A 26,217-nucleotide genomic window follows, 5' to 3' on the forward strand; every position below is an offset into this window, starting at 1 on the left:
GGGAAGTGCTGAATGTTGAGTTTAAAAACCAGGCAAATAGTTAAAAGAATCAATCAATTACAACGCTAGACATTATACAACTTGTATTTCTTTTAACCCTGTGAATCCTGACTAAAACCATACAAGATTATCTAAATTAATTTCCTTTCATGTAGACCACTTGATTCAAGCAAACATCAGTACCTCATTGGACCACTTATGTTTTAGTACTAACACCAGTCCTGAAAAGCGTCTGGACTTGTGTCAACTGGTGTCTATTTTGGTGAACCATCTCCAGACGTCAAGCTCGTTGAGCCTGTGACTCTGCATAAACCATTTGTTGAACAATCGCCACTCTCTGACCCATCCCTAGCCCGAAACAATGATACCTCAAAGGATTAAAAAACAGTTTTTCATCAAAAACCAGGCCGGCTTCCAGTAAAACTACTTTGAAGATCTTTATTCACAGGACCATATGTGACGTGCCACAATTACTGGCAAGCATCTGTTTATTTTAGTGAGTTGAAGCATAAGTAATAAATACTCAAATATGCTTACCATTAGTAATTAGGCAAAAATATGAGCTATATATCTGACGATATTTGTGAACGTTACATGATGAACCATGTTAAAACTTATAATGAGATTTCGGCCTGTACTTTAAACTCGGAATCAAGTGAATGTAATCATGCGTAATTAAAATAGCATTTAAGTGTATTGTGTAGCACCAATCCGAATTTGAGTTAAAATAAACCAATAAACGTCTCTTCATGGGACACCTGATGACCTGGTCCATGCAGACCCAGGATTCATGCTAGATCAGTGACGTCACAAAGTTACCACGTAGAAACCAGACGTGATTAAAACATTGCTAAATATAAATTAGTTTATTTATTTGTTTATGTATTAAGTTTACATTTTCTACCGACAACAACTATTTTGACAACTGTAGTATGATAAATCGAGAAAACTTCAAACTTTAAATTACATAAGTAGGGAATACGGCTTGTTCAGACCATAGGTTCAGACGCCAAACTGGCGGGAATTTTCGTGCCGGAACCGGAAGAGTTCCGTGTCGGCAACCCATCACATGCATGCAGTAAAAGCACAACTGGACAACCAAGTCTCTTAGTAGACATTTCTTCCTCGTAACTAAAGTTTTTATGTATCCCTTTTTGTAACCCACTGTCTACCTCAAGATGTCTACTTCGTCGGTATCAAAGGTAACTGAGAACAGCGGAGATGTGAACTTAAATCTGCTGTCATGATGACAACATAACGTCATACATCTTGATGGATGACAACATAACGTCATTCATCTTAGATTGATGACGTTAGCTTTTGTAATGGTCCTGCTTCACCTGGACAATAGTGTTTGACTCTGTGACTCCTCTGTGGTGTTGGACTCCGAGTCCCCTGGTGTTTGACTCTGTGGTGTTTGACTCTGGTGTTGGACTCCGAGTCCCCTGGTGTTAGACTCTGTGGTGTTTGACTCTGGTGTTGGACTCCGAGTCCCCTGGTGTTGGACTCTCTGGGTTGGACGCCTCTGGTGTTGGACTCTGGTGTTTAACTCCTCTGGTTATTGACTCTCCTGATGTTGGACTCTGTTGTTTGACTCCCCTTGGGTTTGACTGTGGTGTATGACTTTGGGGTTTGCTATTTCAGGGCTGCTTTGTTTTTAAGCCGAGTGCTAAAAAGAGAAGGAAGACTTCTGACATGGGTGAGTAATTGTAGCTTATATGAGAATGCGACATCAACGTTGTTACTTATTGATTATGTAGTAATGATGTATTGTAACATCATAAAGGACACCTCTTACCCTAACCATGGACTGTTTACCCTTCAACGTGGCACCCGCTCTCGGGCACGCTACCACAGCCTCTCAGTCAAAACTAAACTGACTTTAAACAGCTTCTTCCCCTCAGCTGTCAGACTGCTTACAAAATACCCATCCATATCTCATGCTGCCTAGTCCCTACTACTTAATCAAAATTTTCTGCACTACCTGCACTTTACTGTATAACTGTTGTAATTAATTTTTGCTGCACAGATATTATACTGCAAGTATGTATTTATACATGTTGCTCAAACTGAGGTTTGCACTCTGGTTAGACCCACCTACATTTCGTTACATTGTAACCTGTTACTGTGCAATGACAATAAAGTGTATCTAATCTAATCTAATGACTCTTTTTTAATGGTTTGATTCTCTATGTGCATACAGTGGATTATTTCAGACATGGCTGTGATGGAGGTGAGGACAGCAGCCTGCGATACACACTCTGTAAGAAGCTGTGGGACACTATTAAAGAGGAGACGGAGGTGAGGAAAAGCAAACTGTACTCTGTACTTTAGAGAAAGTGTTATAGAGTAAGATAACAGGTAGCGTTGATGTTAAAAGGCATGATCTGTAAGAAACCATTTTTATAACATAGAATAGTTTACGCCTTTCAACGTAAGGTCCAGTTATGTCTTTGTCTAGCTCTAAATCATGTTGGTTACAAATACAGGACTATAATGCAATATACCATCCAATAGTTTACACTGGGAGGAGACTCGCATGTTGACGGAATTGTTGACCCAAACAAAAAAAATCGCTGTTTGACAATTCCTCTTATTTGTACATTCAGCACACAGATTACATTATGAAAATATTTTAATAAAATGTTTATTGTCTAAGAGTTTACAGGATGAGCTCAACAGGCAGATACTAGAGGGCCTGCTGCACTTCATCAAGAGGTGCTGCTCCGGCCCCCGCCATACAGCGGGCCCCTGGGAGGCCCGCATGAGGGCCAGCGAGATCCCCACTGCTGCCCTGGTCCTCGGTACGTAAGGGCCCCAACTGGGCCCTGGTCCTCTGTACTGCAGGGGCCCCCGCCGGGCCCTACCGCCATTAAGTGATGAATAAGATGACTCATTTATTATTGAATTGGGCTGAACTCTGCATGTTCGTCATTACGTCCCTCCCCTAACTCTTAGGCTCGTATCGCTGCAGCCCAGTAATTGGATCCCTCGTCTGCTTCCTCCCTCTGGGCTCTAGGGGTCAACGTGCCTGACCATGACATGACCTTCCAGAGCTTGTGTGAACTACTGCAGCAGTCCGTCACTCCTCACGTGGCGTGTTTACAGGCCAAAGAGTGTGGCGGTAAGAATTGAAGACGCATTGTATTTGACCGAGTACACATACGTGCGGTGGATCATATACATATAACTACATATATAACGGATCACAACAGTGTGTCACACTTGGGTTTCAGCCTTGAAGAGTCTGATGCGGAAGGTTCTGGAGCGGCTGGTTGGCTCTGCTGCAGAGGATGAGGAGGAGGGTGATACCCATCCCCACCCAAAGGGGGCACACTGCACCCTCGCTACGCTCTGTGAGTGGTATGAGACCAAATCCAAGGTGGGTGACCCGGCGGGATGTGGGTTCGGCTCCCTCACTGGGAGGAGACACACATGTTGACGGATGTGAACCTTGTCTTAAATGACTCTTTAGAAATCCTCCACTCCCGGTAAGAAGCGTTCGTCTGAAGAGGAGCCCGCACGCCCCCCCATCGTTATTATCTTCAAAGACCTGGAGGCCTTCAACCCGAGAGTTCTCCAGGACTTCATCCTGATCTGCAGGTCAGAGCTGCTCCTCTGGATCCCTGGTTTGAATCCCGGGCTCTGTGCCAGAGGGCCTGCTCCTCCGGATCCCTGGTTTGATCCCGGGCTCTGTGCCTGATGTTTCTTTGTGCTTCTGCAGTCGCTACGTGGAGCAGCTCCCCCTCATCCTGGTGTTTGGCATCGCTACGTCACCTAGCACCATCCAGCAGGTGCTGCCCCACTCGGTGTCCTCCCTGCTCTGCATAGAGCTCTTCCAGTCCCTCTCCTGCACCCAGCATCTGTCCACGGTCATGGACAAGGTAGAGTCCCCTGTCCCGTATGTTAGACCAGTGGACCAGGTAGACTCCTCTGTCCTGTATGGTACACTAGGTAGACTCCTCTGTCCTGTATGGTGCACTAGGTAGACTCCTCTGTCCTGTATGGTACACTAGGTAGACTCCTCTGTCCTGTATGGTGCACTAGGTAGACTCCTCTGTCCTGTATGGTGCACTAGGTAGACTCATCTGTCCTGTATGGTGCACTAGGTAGACTCATCTGTCCTGTATGGTGCACTAGGTAGACTCATCTGTCCTGTATGATGGACCAGGTGGACTCAGTAAGCCATAAGATACTCAAATATGAGGGTCAGATATGAATCGTTTTATTATAAGAAATGCCCATTGTCTCTACATTACCCAGGTCCAGTTCCAAAATTGGGACCAAAGAAAAGATAATCCAGTTTGAATGAACTCATTTGGGTTTTCCATGTCCTGTGTGCTTCTTTATGGTGACCAGTTGATCCTGACCCACTACTTCCCCTTCAAGCCCAACGCTAAAGTCCTGCAGGTGCTGGTCAGCATCTTCCTCTACCATGACTTCTCTGTGAGGAACTTCATCAAGGGTCTGAAGGTAACAGGAGCTCCCAGCGCTCCTCTCCCACTGTGCTATGTCTGCAGATCAGTGACGTGTACGTGTGTGTGTGTGTGTGTGTGTGTGTGTGTGTGTGTGTGTGTGTGTGTGTGTGTGTGTGTGTGTGTGTGTGTGTGTGTGTGTGTGTGTGCCCCCCCTAGCTGGCGCTGCTGGAGCACTACCTCAACCAGCCGCTCAGCGTCCTGTGCTGTGAGAAGAAGGAGGAGGTGGAGCTGAACACCACCCAGCTCAGCCACCGGGGGCTGGAGTCTGTCAGGCAGCTGGCCTCCTTCAGGAGGTACGTACGGTTCATCTACACCTTTGTCTGCTTACAGCAGGTCCTTTAAGGCCCTTTGTCTGCTTACAGCAGGTCCTTTTAAGGTCCACTCACAGCAGGTCCTTTAAGGCCCTTTGTCTGCTTACAGCAGGTCCTTTAAGGACCTTGGTCTGCTTACAGCAGGTCCTTTAAGGACCTTTGTCTGCTTACAGCAGGTCCTTTAAGGTCCGTGGTCCGTTTACAGCGGGTCCTTTAAGGTCCGTGGTCCGCTTATAGCAGGTCCTTTAAGGTCCGTGGTCCGCTTACAGCACGTCCTTAAGGACCTGTACCCAGCCTCCACCGGACTCTGAGGGTTTGAGTTCAGGAAGGATGTTACTGATGATGGGAAGTAGTTTTGTTATCAGGCGAGCCACACCATCCTGCTGGTTAAACTCTTCATCTCCCCCAATGGAGTTGAATGGTAGGAAAACAGTGCTTTCCTTCTGTCCAGCCGCCCTATCAAGGAATCATCTAGTGTAAAAGTCGGAGGCTATCACTGCCAGTTAGCATAAGGCTGTTCCATTGACCTGCTAATCTACAATCCCCCCCCACCCCAGTAACCCAATAACTCTGCTGAAGCACAGACCATAGTTTTACAACTAGTGATTTAGCAGCTGTTTTTTATCTTCTGGTGCCCCAGGTATGTGGAGCAGCAGCAGCCTCAGGAACAGGTGGCTCTGCTGACGAGCGATCAGCACATGAAGGTAAACCTAGTTTATGAAGACACTGAGGTTGCTTATCCTGTCAAAGGCGGTACCGGTAATGGGGGAGAACACGGTAAACCTGCACAGGGGACTAAATGATTGATTCAAGGGTTTTTCTTCTCTCAGGAAACCTGCAAGAAGCTGCTCAAAGATCTCTACAAGTATCACAAGAACTACTACCCGGTCCTGAGATGTCTCCACGCCCTCACCTGCTCCCTCCCCAGGGTCCCGCTGGGGAAGCAGGTAGGAGTCCAGGGGGTCCATTCCTGTCAGATCTTAGATTCGTTGTTCCGTAATACGAAGCCCCACGATGGTTCGTCCTCCAGGGGGCGCTGCGACCAGATCACTAATCAGTTGCATCAGCTGTGTTGGTCGGCCACACATATAAAAACATACCTCCCTCCTCCATACCTCCCTACCTACTTTCCACCCCCAAACCTCCCTACCTCCCTGCCTCCCTACTCATGGGAAAATACTTTGCTGTTATTTACAATAATCCAGGTCTTCTTTCGCTGCAGATCAGGGAGCTTCACATCACGTGTCTGGAGGGGAACGTGTGGGAGAGGGAGGAGTACCGCTCAGCCATGCAGCTCCTGAGGTGAGGCATGAAGCCTTTCTCCACAGGGGTTGATCAAGGGAAAGATAAGCAGTTTTGTGATGATAATAATCTTGTACTATCTATCCAAAAGCTCCTACCTGCCGAAAGCTACTCTTACATAAGTGAGGCCCCAGCACTGGCTAACCACCACCAGTCAATCATCAAGCGTTGGATAATGTGATGTCATTTAAAGGGGAAGGGCGTCCAGACACGAACTCCGCTTATCTTATATTCATTTAAATAATGATTATGTTCTAATTCCAACCATGTCGATTAGATCGGGTCTGTTTTAGCGGTAGGGGGTTTATATTCTTGCCTCTTTTGTAGTGACCACACAAACGTGGAGCGTTGGCAGTGCAGCGCGTGTTCCCGTGGTAACCCACTCGTCTGCCTCCTCCCTCACCCGTCTGCCTCCCCCTCACTCTACTGCCTCCCCCTATCCCTCACCTGTCTGCCTCCCCCCTCACCCCTCTGCCTTTCCCTTGCCCGTCTGCCTTTCCCTTGCCCGTCTGCCTTTCCCTTGCCCGTCTGCCTTTCCCTTACCCGTCTGCCTTTCCCTCACTCGTCTGCCTCTGCCCTCACCCTACTGCCTCCCCCTCACCCGTCTTCCTCTCCCTCACCCGTCTGCCTCCCTCCCTGTCTCCCCCAGGATGCTGGCTAAGGAGGAGCTGCTGAGGCAGCTGAGGGGCTGCCAGGACATCCTGAAGCTCTGCAGGTCTACGAAGATGAGGGCATCTCTGGAACGACTTCAGGAACTACTGGATCAGTTTGAGCGTTTGGACGGTAAGTCGCCATTATTTAAGTAAGTTAATGCATATAAAGATTCTATGTCCACATCAGGTCGCCAACAATGATTCATTTACTTTCATTTACTATCATTATTTCTTGAATGTATATAAAAAATTAACTTTAATAAAAAATATTTTCGACAATGAAAGGTGCTCTTGCTTTGTTTCACCAGAAGCTAAGCCTGAAACGGCGGCCAATGAAGGCATGACGTCTCCCGCCAAAAGTATGGAGAAGAAGACGGACCTGTTCCAGCTGCAGAAGGCATGTCTCCTCTTCACCAACCGCTCATCTCCACCAAGAAGAGTCTTCCTCTAAAGAGTCTTCCGTTGTCTTTAGACGCTGCTGGAGATGAAGGAAACTCGGAGAACTAAGAAGTTGAGCGGCTTTGAAATTCTGAGGAACGAAGCGCTGGACTTCATCGACGCCCTAGTGAGGTGTGAATCAGATATATCAGAAACATGTGTGGTGCCTCTCGTGTGCATGGGTTATTTTTTCTCTGATGTTCCTATGATTTGGATCTTTGTCCTTTTTGTGCGTTAGAAACAAACAAAGTTGGTGTCTTGCTTGCTCGACTGTGTAGTTGTTGATCAAATTCTCTAAACAAACAGAATAGTTCAAATATAGGAGCGCAGAGCCTACCCTCTGACTAAAGCTCCCTGTGGCTGACCGGCCCCCAGGAGCCACCTGGTGCCCCCGGAGACACAGCCGCTGCACGAGGTCTGCTACTACAGCTCCTCCGCCCTCCTCCGCCGCCATCTCAACGCCACGCCGCGCACCTCCATCCAGACGGCGCTGAGCAGCCCCTACCACTACCTCCAGGTACCCCCTCCCCCCCCACCACCACCACCACTACCTCCAGGTACCCCCCTCCCCCCTCCCCAGGAGACCCAGTGTTCAGAGGCACTCTAATGTCCAACCTTCACTTTGGTAAAAGCACCTTTCAAAAGTGCATTTCAGGGGTGATGCATGGGTCTGAAGGCTGCAGGGAGACATCCAGAACACGGCCCATTTAGTTTCCTCTGACCACTGGTATCATCATGGAGAAACCCCACTGTTTCAGTGGAAAGTGTTGTAGTGCTACGGGGCACACATGAGGAGCAGATCTGAGATCTGGTCTTTCTCGATCTCTTATTAGAACGACGCGCTGCTCACGGAGGACGGAGGGGTCTCCAACGCAGCGCCGGACCTGTGCATCGTGCACAAGCTGCACCTGGAGTGTGGAAGACTCATCAACCTCTACGACTGGCTGGAGGTGAGCAGGGGGGGGAACCATGGAGACATTTAGTTTGGTTCTTAATAACGCCCCGACTGACCTGGAAGCCAACAGCTCTTGCATGGAACTATGTCCATGGTTGTGGATCTGCATGTTAGCCTAACCCTAACCCTGTAGTTCTTTATCCTAACCCTGTAGTTCTGCATCCTAACCCCGTAGATCTGCAGCCGATCCCCGTAGATGTGCATCCTAACCCCATTCTAACTCTGGTGTTTGTTCAACACAAACTGATGAACAAACACTTTGTTGTTTGATATGTCGTCTGCTGACCGCCATCTCCGGTTCCTTGTTCCTCTTTGTTAGCAGTCCAAACCCCCTCACTTCTTATCCTAGATGTGCAACACCGTATTTGGATTCTGGCTTTAAGTAACAGCTGTTATTTGGTCAAAGGTTGTTTGTTTTCTGATGTCAAAGCTGCATCTGGGATTAGTGAAATCTATGTTGTTTTTCCCAGGCCTATGCAACTGTTGTCTCTGCTGCAGAGGGCAAAGACCCAGAATCAGAAGAATATGGAAAAGTGGATGAACTCAAACAGTATCCTTTCCAACTTATTTCCTGTCCACTTATGTGCATAGCCCCAACCTGTATTCATGTACTGAATAAGTATCGTACCTCTGCTCGTTTTGGGTTCAACAACTGTTTGTGATTGGCCTGGTTTAAACCATTTGAACGGTAGTATTATTAGTAGTTCTCAGAACCCGTGCAGCGGCGCAATAACTATTGATTTCATCAAACAAGTGGCTCCATTGTTTTAGTTGGTCACCATGGTGACTTGGCCAGACCTGCCCTGTTTGTTTTCCTAAAGGCTTTGAAGTGCTCGATTCATCCAGGCTGTGTCTGAGCTCCAGTTTCTCGGTTTCATCAAGTCCACGAAGCAGAAGACAGACCATGTGGCACGACTGACCTGGGGAGGCTGCTAACTAATCAACAACTAAGTCGTATTCAAATAAATTGACAGGATAAAATTGGAATGTTGATTTCTTTATTGTGTATGAAATAGGGTTTCCTCGTTGCTCATTGTTTTATAGCTTTTATCTAGTAAGCCTACAAATAAACCTAATTTACTAGAGACTTGGCAGAGGGCAGCAGGATACAAGTAAATATTAGAAGACCTTCAAGTCAAGGTCTTGTTTTAGTTGTTTTACTCCTTTTCACACATTAAAGTCTCAAGGTTGGAATAAATGAATACAGCCTTTCATAAATCCATGTCAAACTCAAATGAATCACTCATTGCATATATTTTATATTTCCAAAATAATTGACAAGTCTGAGAACAAAGTGTTAACGCTTTAAAACATTTTATTTGGATTTTGTTGTCCACTAAATACATTGGCTTTAAAGTAATACCAGTAAAACAAATGTCTAAATAAATAAAGTGATGGGGAGAGAAGGGTCAAATCAGTGACTTTGTGCTCAGGTACAAAACAATGAACTGAGGGCAGCAAACTCTTCATCGCACACTCGTCTTCACTGTCCAAAGACTGGCCAGCATACCTCCTGGCTTTTCATATTTACACGCAACCTTCGGAAATCATACGATGAACAATTAAAGTCTGGAATGCCGAGAATCTTTATAAAAGTAAGAATTTTAAAAACACTTACAGCAAGAGAAACATAGGCCACTGGTAGAGATAGGGTCTGTTCATTTACATCAGGAAGCACCTAGCTGCTTACAACAAGAGTGGTAACCACTGACAACGGCATCGTATAAACCTTTGCCCAAAGACTGATTTATGGCACAATAAGAAAGGTTTTTATTTAAACTAGCTAAACTGAATTTCCTCTTCTCTTTTCTTCAGTCTTTCCTTGCAGCCAGAGGTTTTCAACAAAATATTTTCTTGCAGCGAGAAATTGTCACTCAGGACACATCTGGAAGAGAAGGCAAAATGTGAACAAAGATCTCATTAACCTGGATAAATATAAATGAAAAGGCTTCCATTTGTGTTGTCTATTTATACTATACTATTAAGTAATATTGTGCAGTGAATATTACCCCACTAGTCATATGGCAACATGATAGGTTCAAATCTATTTGAGGGATCATCACATCTATTTGTGGGATCACAAAGTATTTACATGCACTATCACTTTCTATGATATAAGATAAACATACTGATCTAATAGTCACTGGTTGTATCAGGAAGCATTTAAGAGAGATACAGGATCAACTTACAGCTGGCTGGCTGCTCGCCGAATCGTCGCATTAATTGGTCATGTGTGAACTTCACGAAGGTGTCGTATTGTTCTAAGATAAAAAGAACAGCCCGTTATCAATGTACTTCTCAGAGGAGAATATGCCACCTCATTGTTGTTGTTTGGTCTAACCCCACCTGCCAACTTGGAGGTCATGGTCTCCTCGTATTCCTCCCTGACCTTCTCCTCCCGCTCTTTGAGTAGGCGCTCGCAGATCATGCCGACCTGTCGGAGCGTAAATAACGGCTGTTCCCTCCTGGAGGGGGAGACGCTGCCAGAGGAGGACCCTGAAGAGATACAACCGTGATGTAATTACACATTTGAACCGTGTGCTGATCCACCACAACCTCTATAGTTTAAAGTGTCTGATGAACGTTCTCAGACCTGGGAGGCCGGGCGGGGCAGACATGAGAGAGGACGGACACGGGGAGTCCAGAGAGAAGCAGCCTTCCGACTGCTGGTAACAATCCAGATGCTTCCTCTTCTGGAGCCGTTTGTACTCCTGTTTGATGTTCTGCAATATTTGCTCTGCAATGAAGTGGAGAGATGAAAAGGGCCATTGGTGTAGAAAACACAAGACGTCTCTCAGAGGCCTCTTCAGTAAGGGAACTCCTCAAATAACACCACAGCTTTGATTGTAGCTGTGCGTGTCGACTACGCCTAAATTTATTTCTCACCACACAATTAGATTACGCTGGTTCGATGCCTGGTTAAAGTGGGGGAGATAGGGAAACAGACAAACTGAGATAGAGAGCGAGACAGCGAGCCAGAGACAGACAGCAGAGGGAGAGACAGATGGGGAGGAAGATAGGGAGAGATGGAGATAAGGTGAAGGAGACTGAGATGGAGATAGGGAGAGAGAGAGAGACTGAGAATTAGAGAGAGAAAGAGACTGAGACAGAGATAGGGGGAGAGAGAGAGAGACAGTGGCAGACGTCCGTCCTCACCTGCAGTAAATCTTGACGACGGTTCGTCAAACGGCGAGGGCTCCATGCGAAGGTACTTCCTCGGCGACGGGGACACCGGGACGCACCTCCTCCTCTTCGGGGACGCGGGGCTCATCAGGGGGTCGAAGTCCCGGCTCCTCTTCAGGGTGGCGCCGCACGCCATCGGTCAGACTACCGGGGAGAAGACGTTACCGGGACGATCGCGATGGCTCGGGGGTTATGTTTTCGTTATGTAACGTTTTAAGTCTAATCGAAATTAAGTTTTTATTGGGATTAGAATACGGATCGGTAGAAGTTATCTCGGAAGAGCAACACGCTACGGAGGTTAGCAAATAGCCGAGCCGAAAGAAAACAAAGCTAACTATTGGAGCTAAAGTATCGGACTAATATGTGAAGTCTTCACTTAAACGCTTGCTCACCTTCTGGATGAAATGAGCGCTCTCCAACTCGACCCGCTGGGTGTGGATTCAGACCAAGTTGTCGAGGGAAAGTTAGTCTTTAGACGAGTTTAGTTCCTCTGCCTGGAGGATGTAATGCGGAGCTAGCGGTGGATAGCGAGCTAGCGGTAGATAGAGAGCTAGCACTGAACTCAGGTCGGCTTCTCTTGTTGACGACGACGTGTGGGCGCGAAGGGAGCATGCGCAGTGCGCACGTGCATTGTGGGTATTGTTGTTCAACTATAGTCATAGCCGCCAATGAACTACAAACGATGCCGGGTCGATGAGGCTCTGTGCCCGACTTCACGTCGACTTTCCCCATAGAATAACTTACTACTGATCGTGATTAGAGGTTTATTATCCTTTGTATACTTTATTCCAGAAAATACTAATTTTGAGCCCGGCTTTATGGAGTTCAGTTCATCTCGTGTCCAGACGATGGCACCAGTGTACAATTGGAAACCAGGAGTTATTATAGTCTTAGTATCATTATCATTATCATTATCGTTCAATTAGAAACTGATTGTTCTGGATCGGTCGACAACCGTATGTACGGTTTGTTTTGTTTGTAATGTGTAAAACATTTGAAAAAACATGGAAGAAAATCCTTTGGTCTACAAAGGTTTCTGACTTAAAACTGAACATTTATTTTCCATTAGTACATTTGAGGATTAGGTTTACGGGTTAGATTTATGGGTTTGGCTTTAAGGTTTGGGTTCAGGGTTAGGTTTAGGCTTTGGCTTTAGTGTTGGGGTTTGACCTCAGGGTTTAAGTTAAGGGTTTGGCTTTAGGGTTTGGGTTAGGTTTAGGAGTTTGGCTTTAGTTTTACGGTTAGGTTTAAGGGTTTGGCTTAAGGGTTAGGTTTAAGGGTGTGGCTTTAGAGTTTGGGTTAGGTTTAAGGGTCTGGCTTCAGGGTTAGGGTTAGGTTTGAGGGTTGCGCTTCAGGGTTAGGTTTAAGGGTCTGGCTTTAGGGTTTGGGTTCATGGTAACATTTAAGGGTTTGGCTTTAGGGTGATGTTTAAGGGTTTGGCTCGGTTTCAGGGTTAGGTTTAAGGGTTTGGCTTTAGGGTTTAGGCTTTGGGTTCAGGGTTAGGTTTAAGGGTTTGGCTTAAGGGTTTGGCTTTGGGGTTTAGGCTTTGGGTTCAGGGTTAGGTTTAAGGGTTTGGTTTAAGGGATTGGGTTTAGGGTTTGGGTTCAGGGTTAGGTTTAGGTGTTTAGGTTCAGGGTTTGAATGAGGGTTCCAGCACTGTTCCCCAAATCAGCCTAACAGAGCTGTTATAAAATGTAAAACCTTAAAATGGGTTCAGGTTTAGAAACCATGGGATAGAAGAACACTTTCTACATAATAGTATTTTTCCAAACATTATTCTGAGTAATTGATAGATTAAAGTAAATAGGGAATAATATATATCCATAAAACATCTTTCTATGGTGCTTGGTTCCATTGTCTCCTCAAAGAGAAACAGGAGCAACAATCTGATGGAAACGTCATCAGAGTCAGAACTAGAGGAAAACACAATATACAAAGTATTGCATAATAAAATTGCACCATTTATTTTCTTACAAGAATACCGTCGTACAAAAAAAGCGCAATATAAACAAAACATAAATAGATAAGAACTTTCAGGGCAAGGTGATGAAGAGTTGTTCTTTATATTATCCTCAGAAAGAATCCCAGATTAAACTGCTCTACAGACGTAAAACACAACTGATTATCACATTATAATTTAATTTCCTTACAAATCCATTTAAATGCTTTTTTCCGATCCAAATTTACAAATGTTTCATTTTTCAACTTTCTATGACCCACATAATGTCATTTTCACGGACTGGGATTCAAATCAAGAAACCAGACATAACAGTTTTCCCTGGCATGATATCAAAGTATTACTACAAAAAAGAAAAGTAAAATGCTACCAAAGACGAAGCCTGTTAAGGGTCTATTGATCCGTTTGGAACGTGTCAGGGTCACAATCATCCTGCATCATCACGTCTCCTCTCTCCACATGAAGGACCCCCTCCTTCATACAAGCTCTGCCCCCGAAGTCTCCGTCCCCCCCGACAGCGTGACCCGGGCCCCTCTGCTCCTCCTCTCCTGGTTCCCTTCCGGGGGCCCCCCCACAGGGGCCCTCTGGCCACAGCAGCCGCCACCGTCGGAGGAGGGGCGGGGCCTCAGGAGGTGCAGGAATGCACGGCGCAGGTCTTTGCTGCGCAGGGCGTAGATGACGGGGTTGACGGTGGAGTTGAGCAGACACAGGATGCAGCAGAAGGCGAACGCCGCCTTCAGCGCGTCGCTCACCTTCCAGAAGAGCTCGTAGATCATGATGGCGAGCACGGGCCCCCAGCAGAGCAGCAGCACCACCAGGATCAGGGCCAGGGTCTTGGCCAGGCGCAGGTCCACGCGGGCCTGCTCGGGCCGCCCCGTCTGCACCCTGTTGCCGTCGGCGGCGTACAGCACCACGCTCCGCTGGGCGCCGCGGCTCATCATGCGCAGCGCGTGGCGGTGGGCCTTCCACAGGATGAACACGTAGGCGTAGACGATGAACAGCACCAGGGCGCCCGTCACGCCGATCCACAGCATCAGGTAGCGTCGGTCCATGAGCGGGAAGAGCTCGGAGCAGGCCGAGGCCAGACTCCTGCAGTTCCACCCCAGCAGCGGGAGCAGGGAGAAGGTGGCGGCGCCCGCCCACATGGCGGTGAAGGCGGCCACGGCCCGGGCCCGCGTCACGATGCGCTTGTAGGCGACCGGCCGCTGGACGGAGACGTAGCGGTCGATGGCCGTGAGGAAGAGGCTGCCCACCGACGCCGAGAAGGAGGTGATCACGCCGGCCAGCTTGAAGAGGAAGACGGGGGGCGTGTCCTTCCTGTGCAGCACGTGGAAGTCCAGGAAGCTGTAGACGAAGATGACGCTGCCCAGCAGGTCGGCGGCGGCCAGGCTGCCGATGAAGAGGTAGGAGGGGCGGCGGCGCAGCGTCTGGGTCAGCAGGATCACCCCCAGCACCGCCACGTTCTCCAGCACCGTGAAGCTGCCCAGCGTGAGGGCCAGCACGGCGATGGTCAGCTGCTGGCCGGGCGTCAGGATCATGAAGCACTCCATGTGGTCCGCGGAGCTCCCCCCGCACGGCACGCCGGCCGCGCTCCTCACCGCCGTCCCGTTGGCGGAGGAGAGGAGGTCGGAGAGGCTGGTCTCCGGGAAGGGGCTGGCGAGGCCCAGCTCCTTGGCTCCGCCAGGGAAGCGTGGCTTGACCGGTACGAAGCCCGCCTTCATGAGGCCGGAGAAGGCGGACGGGTCGTCGTAGACGGCGTCGTTGGAGCCAAGGTACAGCAGACCTGTTGCCATGGTGATGCCCCCCAGGGCCGACATCATGGCGGACTCACAGCGCCCAAACAAACGGTATCTATGGAGATTATATAGGTTTAAATAGCAACACATGAACATAGACCAATCAATTAAGGAAAAATGTATATACAAATAAAGGGATGGAATAATTAGTTACTGGGTAATATCACTGGAATCACTCCATCAGCCAGCTGACCCACAACAGATGCAGCCCAGACACAATGGTGGGAAAGTGGACAGTTGATGATCGCATCTTGGGGGGGGAGGTCAAATTAAGTCGCCTATGTGGGTCAGCAAAGCTCGAGACCAGCATGGACGCTTCTTATTAATTTAAGAGGTCATTGAGGATTAGGTTTTTTATTATTATTGAATTAATTGTGTGACGAGAGGGAGCAAGCGTAAAGTTAGGTCATTGATTTAATCATAATAATTATTTTTATTATATTATCATGCTTACAATGCATAATAATATAATATTAATATTTAAATAAATGTGTTTAAACGCGCATTTAAGCCCATTAAACCGACATAAATAAGTATAAACGAAAGTCAACGCAGCAAAAATATTGCGCTAGAGAAACGTCATCCAGAACGTCTCCTTCCTTAATAACAGAAATACTTGCTTTTTACGACTGAAACGCAAAATAGAAAACATACAGTTAAGAATGAATAGAAAGCTGTAATCTTACCTTTAATGTTTCAACACAGAAAGCTCGAACCATGATCCAAAATACACTTGACCAAAGACAACAAGAGATACCGAGTCATTCCACGGTAGCGAACGCCGGCTGAAACTTCTCCGCTGAGTGAAGTGCATCAGAGTGCGTCAGACACTGGGGCATCGCCGCTGTTCCCAAAGCGCTTCTACACGATCGACCAGCGTTGCTTTGTGCGCTTAGTCACGTGGTTGGAGGTGCTCCAGCCGGCTACACCCTCTTATCATCCGCCCAATTCTGTCATCAGCATCCCCTGCTATCATCAGCACCCACTGCATCCCATGCTGTGGCTTCACATCCACTTGAGTGACACAAGGGAAAAAGCTGTCTGAGAAGATAAACAATAAAGTTTAGCCAAAGACGCCCAATGCATCAAGAACATTTTCTTAATGCAAGTTGTTTCTCATACTGCAATTAACACAATTGTTGTTGTTAATAATTATTCCTTTTCCTGAAAATCCAATATTAATCTTATTGTTGTATCAGGCCGACTAATCCCAATGACCTCTACGACTCAACCCGGATGATCTTTTTACAGTCACTAAGTACCATTATATGTAAATGAGCATCCTGACACACAATCACTCACGCAGAAACACAACAAACGGTCCATTACTGTTGTATTTTATTCCCTTTATTGCATTTGTTATTTTTTTGGTATTTCTCTCAATGAAATTCACCCACAGGACATATTGAATGTCCAGTGTCTTCAGATGGTCTGGATGCCTGGAGGTCTGAATTCTCCAGAAGGTCTGATGTCTCCAGAAGGTCTGATGTCTCCAGAAGGTCTGATGTCTCCTGGGGTCTGATGTCTCTAGCCTGGAGGACTGATTTCCCCTGGAGGTTTGATGTCTCTAGCCTGGAGGACTGATTTCCCCTGGAGGTTTGATGTCTCTAGCCTGGAGGACTGATTTCCCCTGGAGGTCTGATGTCTCTAGCCTGGAGGACTGATTTCCCCTGGAGGTCTGATGTCTCCACCCTGGAGGTTTGATGTCTCCATCCTGAAAGTAGGACCGTGTGTTTGTTGTTCAGAAAGAGATGGCTTGTTTCTTACACATAATCCCACCTGCCCACAGTGTCTCTTCGTCCATATAGAAACGTAGAATCCGTCATGGCGATGTTTCAGCTGGAGCTGATATTTCAGCTGGAGTTGCACTATTCTGTGTATTGATTTAACCACAGCAGAGTCCAGATGACATCACTCCTCATTATTACTTTAAAAAATAAATCCATGCATTCTACCATTCAGATCACTGCTGAAAGGACTGCAGAATTAATTATAATATATTATATTAATTTAAGTATATACACATATATATATTCATATATACAAATATATATATATATATATATATATATATATATATATATATATATATATATATATATATATATATATATATATATATATACAGTATATACATATATATATTATCATGTATTATATATATATTATCATATTATCTTTTCTTTTACAATAGCTGCACTGAGTTGTGCGGGGTGCTGATAAGCACATGTCCGGTCATGGGCGGAATCCCCCATCATGCCCGAGTGGGATGGGTAGAGAGATGCTTCTCCTCCTCTGAAAGAGCTCCGCAATCGCCACGGGAACACAGTAATCAGGGGGCGGGGGGGCAGGAAGAAGACTTAAGGAGCTAATGGTGCGAGAGAGCAGGGGTCAGAGGAAGTGGAGAGAGAGAGAGAGAGAGAGAGAGAGAGAGAGAGAGAGAGAGAGAGAGAGAGAGAGAGAGAGAGAGAGAGAGAGAGAGAGAGAGAGAGAGAGAGAGAGAGAGAGAGAGAGAGAGAGAGAGAGGGGGAGAGAGAGAGAGAGAGAGAGAGAGAGAGAGAGAGAGAGAGAGAGAGAGAGAGAGAATGTTAGAGAGTGCTGAAGTGATGCAGTGAAAAGGGCAAAAGCTAAAGCAGATGAGTCAAGATTTTGAATAATTTATTAAGAAGATCCATAAGAAGAAACACAACAAAGCCTCGAAACAGATCTAAGCGTTGGTGTAACGTTACTGCTCCGAAGACATCTCCAGTCCTTCCTCTGACCCTCGTCATCCTCTGCTCCGTCCCACCCCTTCTCCCATCAGCCAATCAGGGGGCGTGTGGGCCAGCATCAGAAGGTCAGGGGTCACCAGACGTGTCTCTATGATCATCACCAGAATACCAAAACAACCATTTTTAACTTAAACCCAACAGTATAAACCCAGAAGGGACAGAGAGGTTGTGATATCTAACCCTCTGCCGATGCCCCACCCTTGCTGGCATGACCAACCCGGATTGGCCGAGGGTAGTCGGCCTCCTGTCTCCACGCAAAATGTGTTCTGTTTTAGACCAAGGAACCAAGCCATAGATGGTCATGATAACGCTCCTGGCCAAAACGCACACACTCACATGTGCACACCCACACAAACGTACATGCACACGCACACACTCATCCGCTGCTGAGGCAGACTTTCAGAGTGGCTGCATTGTGATGTAGGTATTTACGCGAAGAACGTCTACACGTCTTCTCTAGGGTCAGGCTTCGTCAGCTCGTCAGGGTGTTAAACGCCATTGGCCAAAGCACTCAGGCACATCAGATAATCTACAGTCTGCTGTTTGAAAGATCCCTTCCAATAGGCTTTCAAAAAGTTATTTATTATTCATGACACTTCATGTTTGGATTTCTATTCACATGGTGTGGTATACTTTACTCTACTTCATTACAGCTTTCTGAGGCCGAGGATAATTGATCGGTTTATTGATAAGGGAGTCCTCCTGACTTCAGCTGTGGTTGTGTATGATGCGGACGCTGCGTTGACACGAATAAGCCAGCGTTCTGTGGGTAAGATCACTGGTTTGACACTGGTTTGTCTTATTGTCTCATTTGTTACATTGACCACTGTACCTTCCAAAGATGGTAGACTCTAGATGATGTATCTCAGGACATAAACAGACAATGCTGAGAGACGTCCACAGAGCTCGGGTGAAATGCAAGCTTTAATCACACAGTATGCGTGTAAGATTCACCCGAGGTTGGAGGAACCCATCAGTCTTGCTCGACTATGTGTCCTTTGGGGGGGTCAAAGTGCACGGCGGCTGGAGTCAGGTCTCCAGAGTTCATTGTTAAGTTGAGACTGATGAATCGCTCTGTCAAGCCAGGACAGCTGTTCTGAGGGTTAGGGTGTGGCTACCATTAAATCAGCAATGTGTGTTTCTGCTCGCTTAGCCTCAATTACAATTGAACATCATGCAATTCGTCAAAGGTTTTTAACAGTGCTCAGTCATGTTGAAATTTGTAGCAAATTATTTTAAGAAGTGTGTGTGTGTGTGTGTGTGTGTGTGTGTGTGTGTGTGTGTGTGTGTGTGTGTGTGTGTGTGTGTGTGTGTGTGTGTGTGTGTGTGTGTGTGTGTGTGTGTGTGTGTGTGTGTGTGTTTTAATGTGTATCTGTGATGTGTGTGTACGTGGGTTGCATAGAAGGCTATGTAGAGGAAGGAAGGGGGAGGAAGAAAAAGGGGGGGAGAGAGAATAAAAAAGAGAAAGTGAAAGAGAGGTAGAGAGAGTGAGAGAGAGCATGGGAGAGAGGTCTGTGGCATGTGTCTCTTCTGTCTGTGGTTTGTGTCTCTTCTGTCTGTGATGGATGAGCTTTCAGCCAGACCTCACAGGTGCGGGCTGTAATCGTTATCATCTGCCAATCACATGATGGTCTGAATGCACTTTAAATCCTTTTTGCAACGTTTCGCCTTTCATCTGAACCCTGTGATGCTATTGGTCTATTCTTTGATTGGTTTCTAACAGAATAACAATTGTATTATTTGATGGCAGGATTGTAATATCAAAGGATTCCCCGTCCTTAGCAGGGATGTCCACTCTTCCAACGTCCTTAGTAAAGTTTTTAACCGCGATATCAGGTCCACTGGACATAGAAACATACAATCATTAATTATTTAACATAATACTGCGATAATAATTTAAGATTCGACCCCCTTATCACAGTTGTTGTACTTGTAATAAGTTATTACAGCAGATCAAATACAACGTGAAGAGATACACAGTGGATTACAGTTATAATACATTGTCCACCCACAAACATTACCATATTGGTCTTGATATCAATTTCATTGTTTTATAATGCTCCAGCCCTTAGCCGCGGTGTTTTGAGTACATGAGGGAGACCTCAGCCCTTAGCCGCGGTTTTGTGTGAACATGAGACTTCAGCCCTTAGCCCCCGTGTTGTGAGTACATGATGGAGACCTCAGCCCTTGGCCCTGGTGTTGTGAGTACATGAGGGAGACTTCAGCCCTTGGCCCTGGTGTTGTGAGTACATGAGACTTTAGCCCTTGGCCCTGGTGTTGTGTGAACATGAGACTTTAGCCCTAGTGTTACGGGAGATCTCAGCCCTATTCCTCTGTATGTATGAAGCCTCATCAGACCACCGGGAGCTCAGCTGGCCCAGAGTCAGCATGGGATCGGGGGGTCATGATTGACATGGAGGGTGTCATGAGGTGTCAGATGGCCTCACGCTGGAAATAACCTTCTCTCAGCACGTCACTCTCTCAGAGACTCACCTGGAAGCTTAAATAGAGCTTAAATAGACCAAGAACGACACATACAGAAAGGAAATGAGAGAGAGAGAGAGAGAGAGAGAGAGAGAGAGAGAGAGAGAGAGAGAGAGAGAGAGAGAGAGAGAGAGAGAGAGAGAGGGGGGGAAAACAAGCGTGTTCTTAGTTCAGCTGAGGGAGTCATGGCAATCCCAGTATTCCATAAATACGAAGGACAGCGGCCACACCCACAACCCCCCCCAGGGGAGATCGTCCAATTAACACTCAGGATTCTCCTTCATCTGCTGCTACTGCCAGAGAGCAGTGGGAAGGGGGGGGGGGGGGGGGGGGGGGGGGGGGGGGGGGGGGGGGTTGGAGAGAGAGAGAGAGTCTGGGGGTGCGACTAGAAAAAGATCTATGGACCAGAGATCAAAAGACAGAGACAGAACGAATCAGAGAGAGACAGCGAGAAACATTCTGCTGTGCTCAAATATGAGGCAGACATGAACCATGAGAGAGGATTCATCCAATAATTATTTTTTGTGTTTGTGTAAATATTATTGGCTGCATCATTTAATAAGATGCTTAATACAAAGTAATCTATTCGGAGTTCCTTGAACAGACCCTGGCTCAGCCAAGCTGCTTTAGTTTAGCCCTTACAAACATAACGATGTAGTCCATCATTTTCAATGAAATATCTGATCTTAAATTTAGCACATTTGTTGTATAATCCAGCATGACATGGAAATGTCACAGCTCTCTTTGTTCCCAGAGTGTTACCAATGTCACCGTTTGATTTTAGATTTGCCCTCAGAAGCTCCATCTCAGGGCTCTCCCCCATGAGGTCTGGGGGTCCGCCTTCTGATCCAACCCCCCCTCCAACCGCTTCCTCTGTCAGATCTGATGTTGTGGGCCGACTGAAGCCTTTCCCTGCTGAACACAGGGACACGGCCCAGACGACCTGCTGCCATCTGCACCTCTCACACAAGGAGGGCCAGGAGGGCTTCCATTCAGCAGATCAGGTTCTAGGTTCAAACCCCGTCGTCTGCAGCGCGCCTGGAGGCCTGGTGGATCGAGACCCCCTGCCCCACCCCACGGCTCCTCATCACACCGTCTAGTGAGTGAGCAGTAGAGGCTCGCTGAGCGTTGGTGCTGCTCAGACACAGACCCCGGTGACAAGCGCGTGTCAGCTTTGACGCACAGCGACACATGAGTGACAGGTGAGAGCTGTGACGATGCACAATCGCAGGCCCGCACACAGAGACACACATGGACTCACGCACGCTCACACACACACACACACACACACACACACACACACACACACACACACACACACACACACACACGCACGCAGGCCCGTGCATGGACACACACACACACACACACACACACACACACACACACAGGCCCGCGCATGGACATTAATATGGTAGAACATTACTGACAGAGCAGCAGTACTGACAGAGCAGAACCGTTACTCTTATTTGAAGTATGAATATTTGGATTTCTATGACGGCTGACACCCCGATTTCCCGCCTGGGATTGAACCCAGTATGTAGGGTGAACCCAGACCCTGGAGGATGAACCCAGTATGTAGGGGGAACCCAGACCCTGGAGGGTGAACCCAGACCCTGGCGGGTGAACCCAGTATGTAGGGGGAACCCAGACCCTGGAGGGTGGACCCAGTGTGTAGGGGGTGAACCCAGAACCTGTAGGGTGCACCCAGTGAACCCTCCGCCCTCACCAGGAGGGCGGGCACATTGTGGAACGTGTGAAACTCAGCACATGTCCCCTCGCCAAGACACTCGCACACAAGTCATCCCCCCCCCCCGGCTCTTGATTGACAAACCGTGGGGGGTTGAGTGGCCCCGGCGGGCTGTGAATTAGAGTGACAGCACATGTCAGGACAGGGAGCCGTCAACCTCTGACGGGACGAGGGCCCCCCTGGAGGGGGAGTAGGGACCCCCCCAGAGAATAAATAGGGCTAGGGTTAGAATAAAAACAATTAACACTCCAATGCACCATCGGGATGCCCGTCTGGATAGCCATTATTCTGTTGTTTAATTCATCTCAATCAACACATGCGCACACACACATGCACGTGCTCACACACACACACACACACACACACACACACACACACACACACACACACACACAGACGCATGTACGCTCACACACACACACATTTTAACTTCTATATCTATGTCCTCAATAAATAATAAATGTAGATAGGGACATAAGTGTCACAGATACAAAACATTGCTGAGGCATGATCCAGCAATGTGGGTCTGATGAGTTCAAACAGCAGATTATGGATAAACACATCTTCTCTTTCAAATGTGGCCCCTTCCAATAATGGAGGCTATTGAGCAGTATTTGGCACGTTGTTTTGCCCTTGCTTTTGTAAAGCCAAAAAACAGCATCCTACTAAGATTTATATTGTTCTTTTCCTATTGTTCCTCATCAGTTATATTAATATCAGGCCTGGTGGCATTTCAATTTAGAGAACTCGCGTTTACTTAAATTGTCTAACACACACACACACACACACACACACACACACACACACACACACACACACACACACACACACACACACACACACACACACAAAGCTTTGTCTGGGTCATGTACAATTTTGTTTGTTTTATATCTGAAAGCGAACTGAAACACAACTGAAAGCGTTGTGTTCCTCATATTCCATGAACTCCAATGCCTGTGGTCTACTGCAGAGGTTCCTCCTCGGCCCCTGAGCTCTGACATGGTCGGGCCCCTGAGCTCTGACATGGTGGGCCCCTGAGCTCTGACATGGTGGGCCCCTGAGCTCTGACATGGTGGGCCCCTGAGCTCTGACATGGTGGGGCCCCTGAGCTCTGACATGGTGGGCCCCTGAGCTCTGACATGGTGAGGCCCCTGAGCTCTGGCAAGGTGGGCCCCTGAGCTCTGACATGGTGGGCCCCTGAGCTCTGACATGGTGGGGCCCCTGAGCTCTGACATGGTGGAGCCCCTGAGCTCTGACATAGACCTCTGAAGAATAAGTCCCGCCTCCGAGGCTCCTGGTTCCATCGGTCAAATGTCTATGGGAAATAACATGTTTTTTTTGAATGAGCGTACATAACAAGTGAATGAGTGATGTACAATTGAGTTTATTTCATGTCTGAAACAAAACTGAAAGCGTTTGCGTGTGCCAATGTGTTCCTCATATTCCATGAACTCCAATGCCTGTGGTCTGCTGCAGAGGTTCCTCCTCTCCCCCTGAGCTCTGACATGGTGTGCCCCTGAGCTCTGACATGGTGGGGCCTCTGAGCTCTGACGTGGTGGGGCCCCTGAGCTCTGACATGTTGGGGCCCCTGAGCTCTGACATGGTGGGGCCCCTGAGCTCTGACATGGTGGGGGCCTGAGCTCTGACATGGTGGGGCCCCTGAGCTCTGACATGGTGGGGCCCCTGAGCTCTGACATGGTGGGGCCCCTGAGCTCTGACATGGTGGGCCCCTGAGCTCTGACATGGCGGGGCCCCTGAGCTCTGACATGGTGGGGCCCCTGAGCTCTGACACGTTGGGCCCCTGAGCTCTGACATGGTGGGGCCCCTGAGCTCTGACATGGTGGGGCCCCTGAGCTCTGACATGGTTGGCCCCTGAGCTCTGATATGGTGGGGCCCCTCTGTATCTGCCTCAACAAAGACGTTTGTTATCCAATCATCTGCCAGTAATCTCACTTACTGGCAGGTGCACTTTGCTTGTAGCCATGAAGCATTAAAAGTTATATTATGACGCATATTAACGTTATTGACACATATTAACAACACGTCTAAAATACCTTTCATTGAAACAAATAATTTACTAAAATGGATCATCTAATAGCTATAGCTTACGTCAGCCATTTCCTACGACCCTGTGTGTATATGAAGGGGCCCCTTTAGCTTCCGAGCCCCACAGTGGGGGGCCCCTGCTCTAGTATTGTAGCAGTCAGGGAATCACGTGCATGTGTAGCCGTTGGCATCCTGTCAGTAGGGGGCGCTCTGGGATCGTGGAAGACATCTCTGGAAGACAGGGGACTGAAGTTATCCAATCATGGTGGAGGGTGGAACTTGTATCTATTATCTGCCATTTTTTTAATCGTTTGCAAAAAGAAAATTAAAGGCAGTTGAATGTAAACTTCCTTGGATTTGTATTTACTTCCTATTTTATGATTCAAGTCACTCATTTAGGTCAACTGTCTAAATACACGCTCTTCACCTACATTCCGACCATGGAAAACTAAGAGATTAATGATGGATGGCGTCACGTCCATGTCAACTTGTTCCAATTAAGCAAAACTATTTGGAGCTCTCTGGAACTCATGTCTAAGTATAGTATACTTTTAGTATAGGCCTAAGTAAAAGCGCAGGACAGGCTTGGACGGCTCTTTCTTCACACCTTCGCACGTTGAGGAAATCTTCCCCTTCCCTCGGGTGTTCGGTGATGGTTGAGGATGACTGAAGGAGTCCTACAGCCCGCTAGGGGGCGCCCTTGTAGCTTATCCTTTCCAGAGCAGGAGCTGTTGTGATATGCGAACTGACAACATTCATACATTGAACACGGACCTTTCCAACTAGACCGTGGTGGGGTTGTTCCCGAGAATAAAGGTCACGATTGGAGGGTCGTTTAGGCTCGTGTTAAGGTACAGTGTTCTTAATAGGGGCTTCTTGTACGAGTGTGACGAGCTCCCTGGCGTTGGGTTGGGGGTGTGCCTGTACGCGCTGCAGCCGCATCTGCTTTGGAATTCCAAACGAACGGACTCACCTGTTCTCACCTGTTCTCACCTGTTCTCACCTGTTCTCACCTGTTCTCACCTGTTCTCGTGAAGGTACGGATGCTGGAACATAAAAGTTTAGTCAAAAGGAGTTCATAAATTATCTTTACTAAGAGTAAAATACGTCTTTGTCTCTCGGTAAGGGTGTTTGAGACGCAGCTGAAAGGTTCTTGTGTTGAAGTCCATAACCTGTTGGCATCCTTTGAAAAGTATAATAATAATAAAATGCCTCTCAAAGCTCTCAGTGTAATCCTTTGGATGCCAACAAGCTGCGTCTTGGATTGAAAAATTGTCAGATGAATGATTAAATAGTAGTTCATATTCCTAACCCATCATCAGGCTAGATTATGAAACAGCACCGTTACATAATACATTGCTATTGATCTGAGATGACGGTTCTGGGAACACCTGCTGAGGAGGAGAGGGGGGGTGCAGGGGAATAGTGGACTGCAGGGATCAGAGCGGGTATAGAACGGGGGTGTGGAGCATGGACCTATTAAAGGCGTGGAGGCAAACACCTCCATCTTTACATACTGAAACATGAGCTCTAATAGTTATATGGTGTAAAGAGAAGGAATATGCTGATCTATTTTCTGATCTATAATAATAGTCTATTCTGGACTGGTCTTCTATTCTGCACTCAACCTCACTGGCTCCACAGACTCCGGTAACGGCCCCCCCCCCCCCCCCCCACTGAGAGGACCGTAGCCGCAGTCCACATCCAAGCTAACTCACTTCTGTTCGGATCACAACCACTGCAGGGAAAACCCTTAGGGATTCCCATATGGGTTCAGCTCATTTATTAAGCACTGAATATCCTTTATTGGTTGTTTGTAGCCGTGTTGTTGTTGTTGTTGTTTATCTGGATGTCTCTCCAGGGGCTGAGACGGGACAGCTGTACTGAGGACCGCGAGCCAGGGCAAGACAGCTGCTGATGGTCTCTGCTCCTCCTCTGCTGCTCACAGCACCCCTTCAGCCGGGAGGAGCGCCACAGGAGGCTGACGTGAGCTGGGGACGCGTACGTTTCTGATCGGTGTTGGCTACTGAACGTTGAGGGATGTTAGGGATTATGTTGTCAACCCCACAAAAAGTCTCTTCCGCAGCTGGGTA

The 26,217-nt window shown here is 47.5% G+C and overlaps 3 protein-coding genes across 4 annotated transcripts; 1 reads left to right on the forward strand and 2 right to left on the reverse strand.

The window, feature by feature from the left end:
• Window positions 1–1,021: 1,021 nt before the first annotated feature.
• orc3 (origin recognition complex, subunit 3) lies at window positions 1,022–9,124 on the forward strand. 2 transcript variants are annotated; one of them, XM_030356551.1, is made up of 20 exons: window positions 1,022–1,202; window positions 1,645–1,699; window positions 2,204–2,301; window positions 2,660–2,804; window positions 3,020–3,124; window positions 3,237–3,382; window positions 3,476–3,603; window positions 3,725–3,884; window positions 4,360–4,473; window positions 4,635–4,771; window positions 5,430–5,493; window positions 5,620–5,736; window positions 6,012–6,091; window positions 6,741–6,874; window positions 7,053–7,141; window positions 7,217–7,314; window positions 7,558–7,699; window positions 8,016–8,132; window positions 8,608–8,687; window positions 8,968–9,124. In XM_030356551.1, exons 1-20 carry the CDS (start codon window positions 1,179–1,181, stop codon window positions 9,071–9,073), a joined length of 2,139 nt encoding a protein of 712 aa, XP_030212411.1. In that variant the 5' UTR covers window positions 1,022–1,178; the 3' UTR covers window positions 9,074–9,124. The 2 variants fall into 2 exon arrangements, with proteins under 2 accessions (XP_030212411.1, XP_030212412.1); XM_030356552.1 differs by lacking the exon at window positions 4,360–4,473.
• A 310-nt stretch (window positions 9,125–9,434) lies between these two features.
• On the reverse strand, window positions 9,435–11,918 carry LOC115543890 (akirin-2). Its single transcript, XM_030356554.1, has 6 exons — window positions 11,713–11,918; window positions 11,294–11,464; window positions 10,731–10,874; window positions 10,484–10,633; window positions 10,327–10,398; window positions 9,435–10,022 (listed from the first exon to the last, which is right to left on the reverse strand). The coding sequence occupies exons 2-6, from the start codon at window positions 11,454–11,456 to the stop codon at window positions 10,012–10,014; spliced, it is 540 nt and encodes a 179-aa protein (XP_030212414.1). The 5' UTR covers window positions 11,457–11,464; window positions 11,713–11,918; the 3' UTR covers window positions 9,435–10,011.
• A 1,342-nt stretch (window positions 11,919–13,260) lies between these two features.
• Window positions 13,261–16,061, reverse strand: LOC115543889 (cannabinoid receptor type 1B). The gene is made up of 2 exons (XM_030356553.1): window positions 15,760–16,061; window positions 13,261–15,128 (listed from the first exon to the last, which is right to left on the reverse strand). The coding sequence occupies exon 2, from the start codon at window positions 15,095–15,097 to the stop codon at window positions 13,754–13,756; it is 1,344 nt and encodes a 447-aa protein (XP_030212413.1). The 5' UTR covers window positions 15,098–15,128; window positions 15,760–16,061; the 3' UTR covers window positions 13,261–13,753.
• Between the last annotated feature and the right edge of the window lie 10,156 nt (window positions 16,062–26,217).

Source organism: Gadus morhua, chromosome 5, assembly GCF_902167405.1.
Source record: "Gadus morhua chromosome 5, gadMor3.0, whole genome shotgun sequence".
NCBI lineage: Eukaryota > Metazoa > Chordata > Actinopteri > Gadiformes > Gadidae > Gadus > Gadus morhua.

Excerpts from the sequence above, each read along its gene's own strand:
- orc3 (XM_030356551.1), top strand. The coding sequence starts at position 1,179 with ATGTCTACTTCGTCGGTATCAAAG. Across the intron at positions 2,805-3,019 it reads CACTGCTGCCCTGGTCCTCG|GGGTCAACGTGCCTGACCAT; the intron begins GTACGTAAGGGC and ends TCTGGGCTCTAG. Across the intron at positions 3,383-3,475 it reads GGTATGAGACCAAATCCAAG|AAATCCTCCACTCCCGGTAA; the intron begins GTGGGTGACCCG and ends ATGACTCTTTAG.
- LOC115543890 (XM_030356554.1), bottom strand. The coding sequence starts at position 11,456 with ATGGCGTGCGGCGCCACCCTGAAGAGGAGCCGGGACTTCGACCCCCTG. Across the intron at positions 10,875-11,293 it reads GTCGTCAAGATTTACTGCAG|AGCAAATATTGCAGAACATC; the intron begins GTGAGGACGGAC and ends ACTTCATTGCAG. Across the intron at positions 10,399-10,483 it reads CATGACCTCCAAGTTGGCAG|AACAATACGACACCTTCGTG; the intron begins GTGGGGTTAGAC and ends TTTTTATCTTAG.
- LOC115543889 (XM_030356553.1), bottom strand. The coding sequence starts at position 15,097 with ATGATGTCGGCCCTGGGGGGCATCACCATGGCAACAGGTCTGCTGTAC.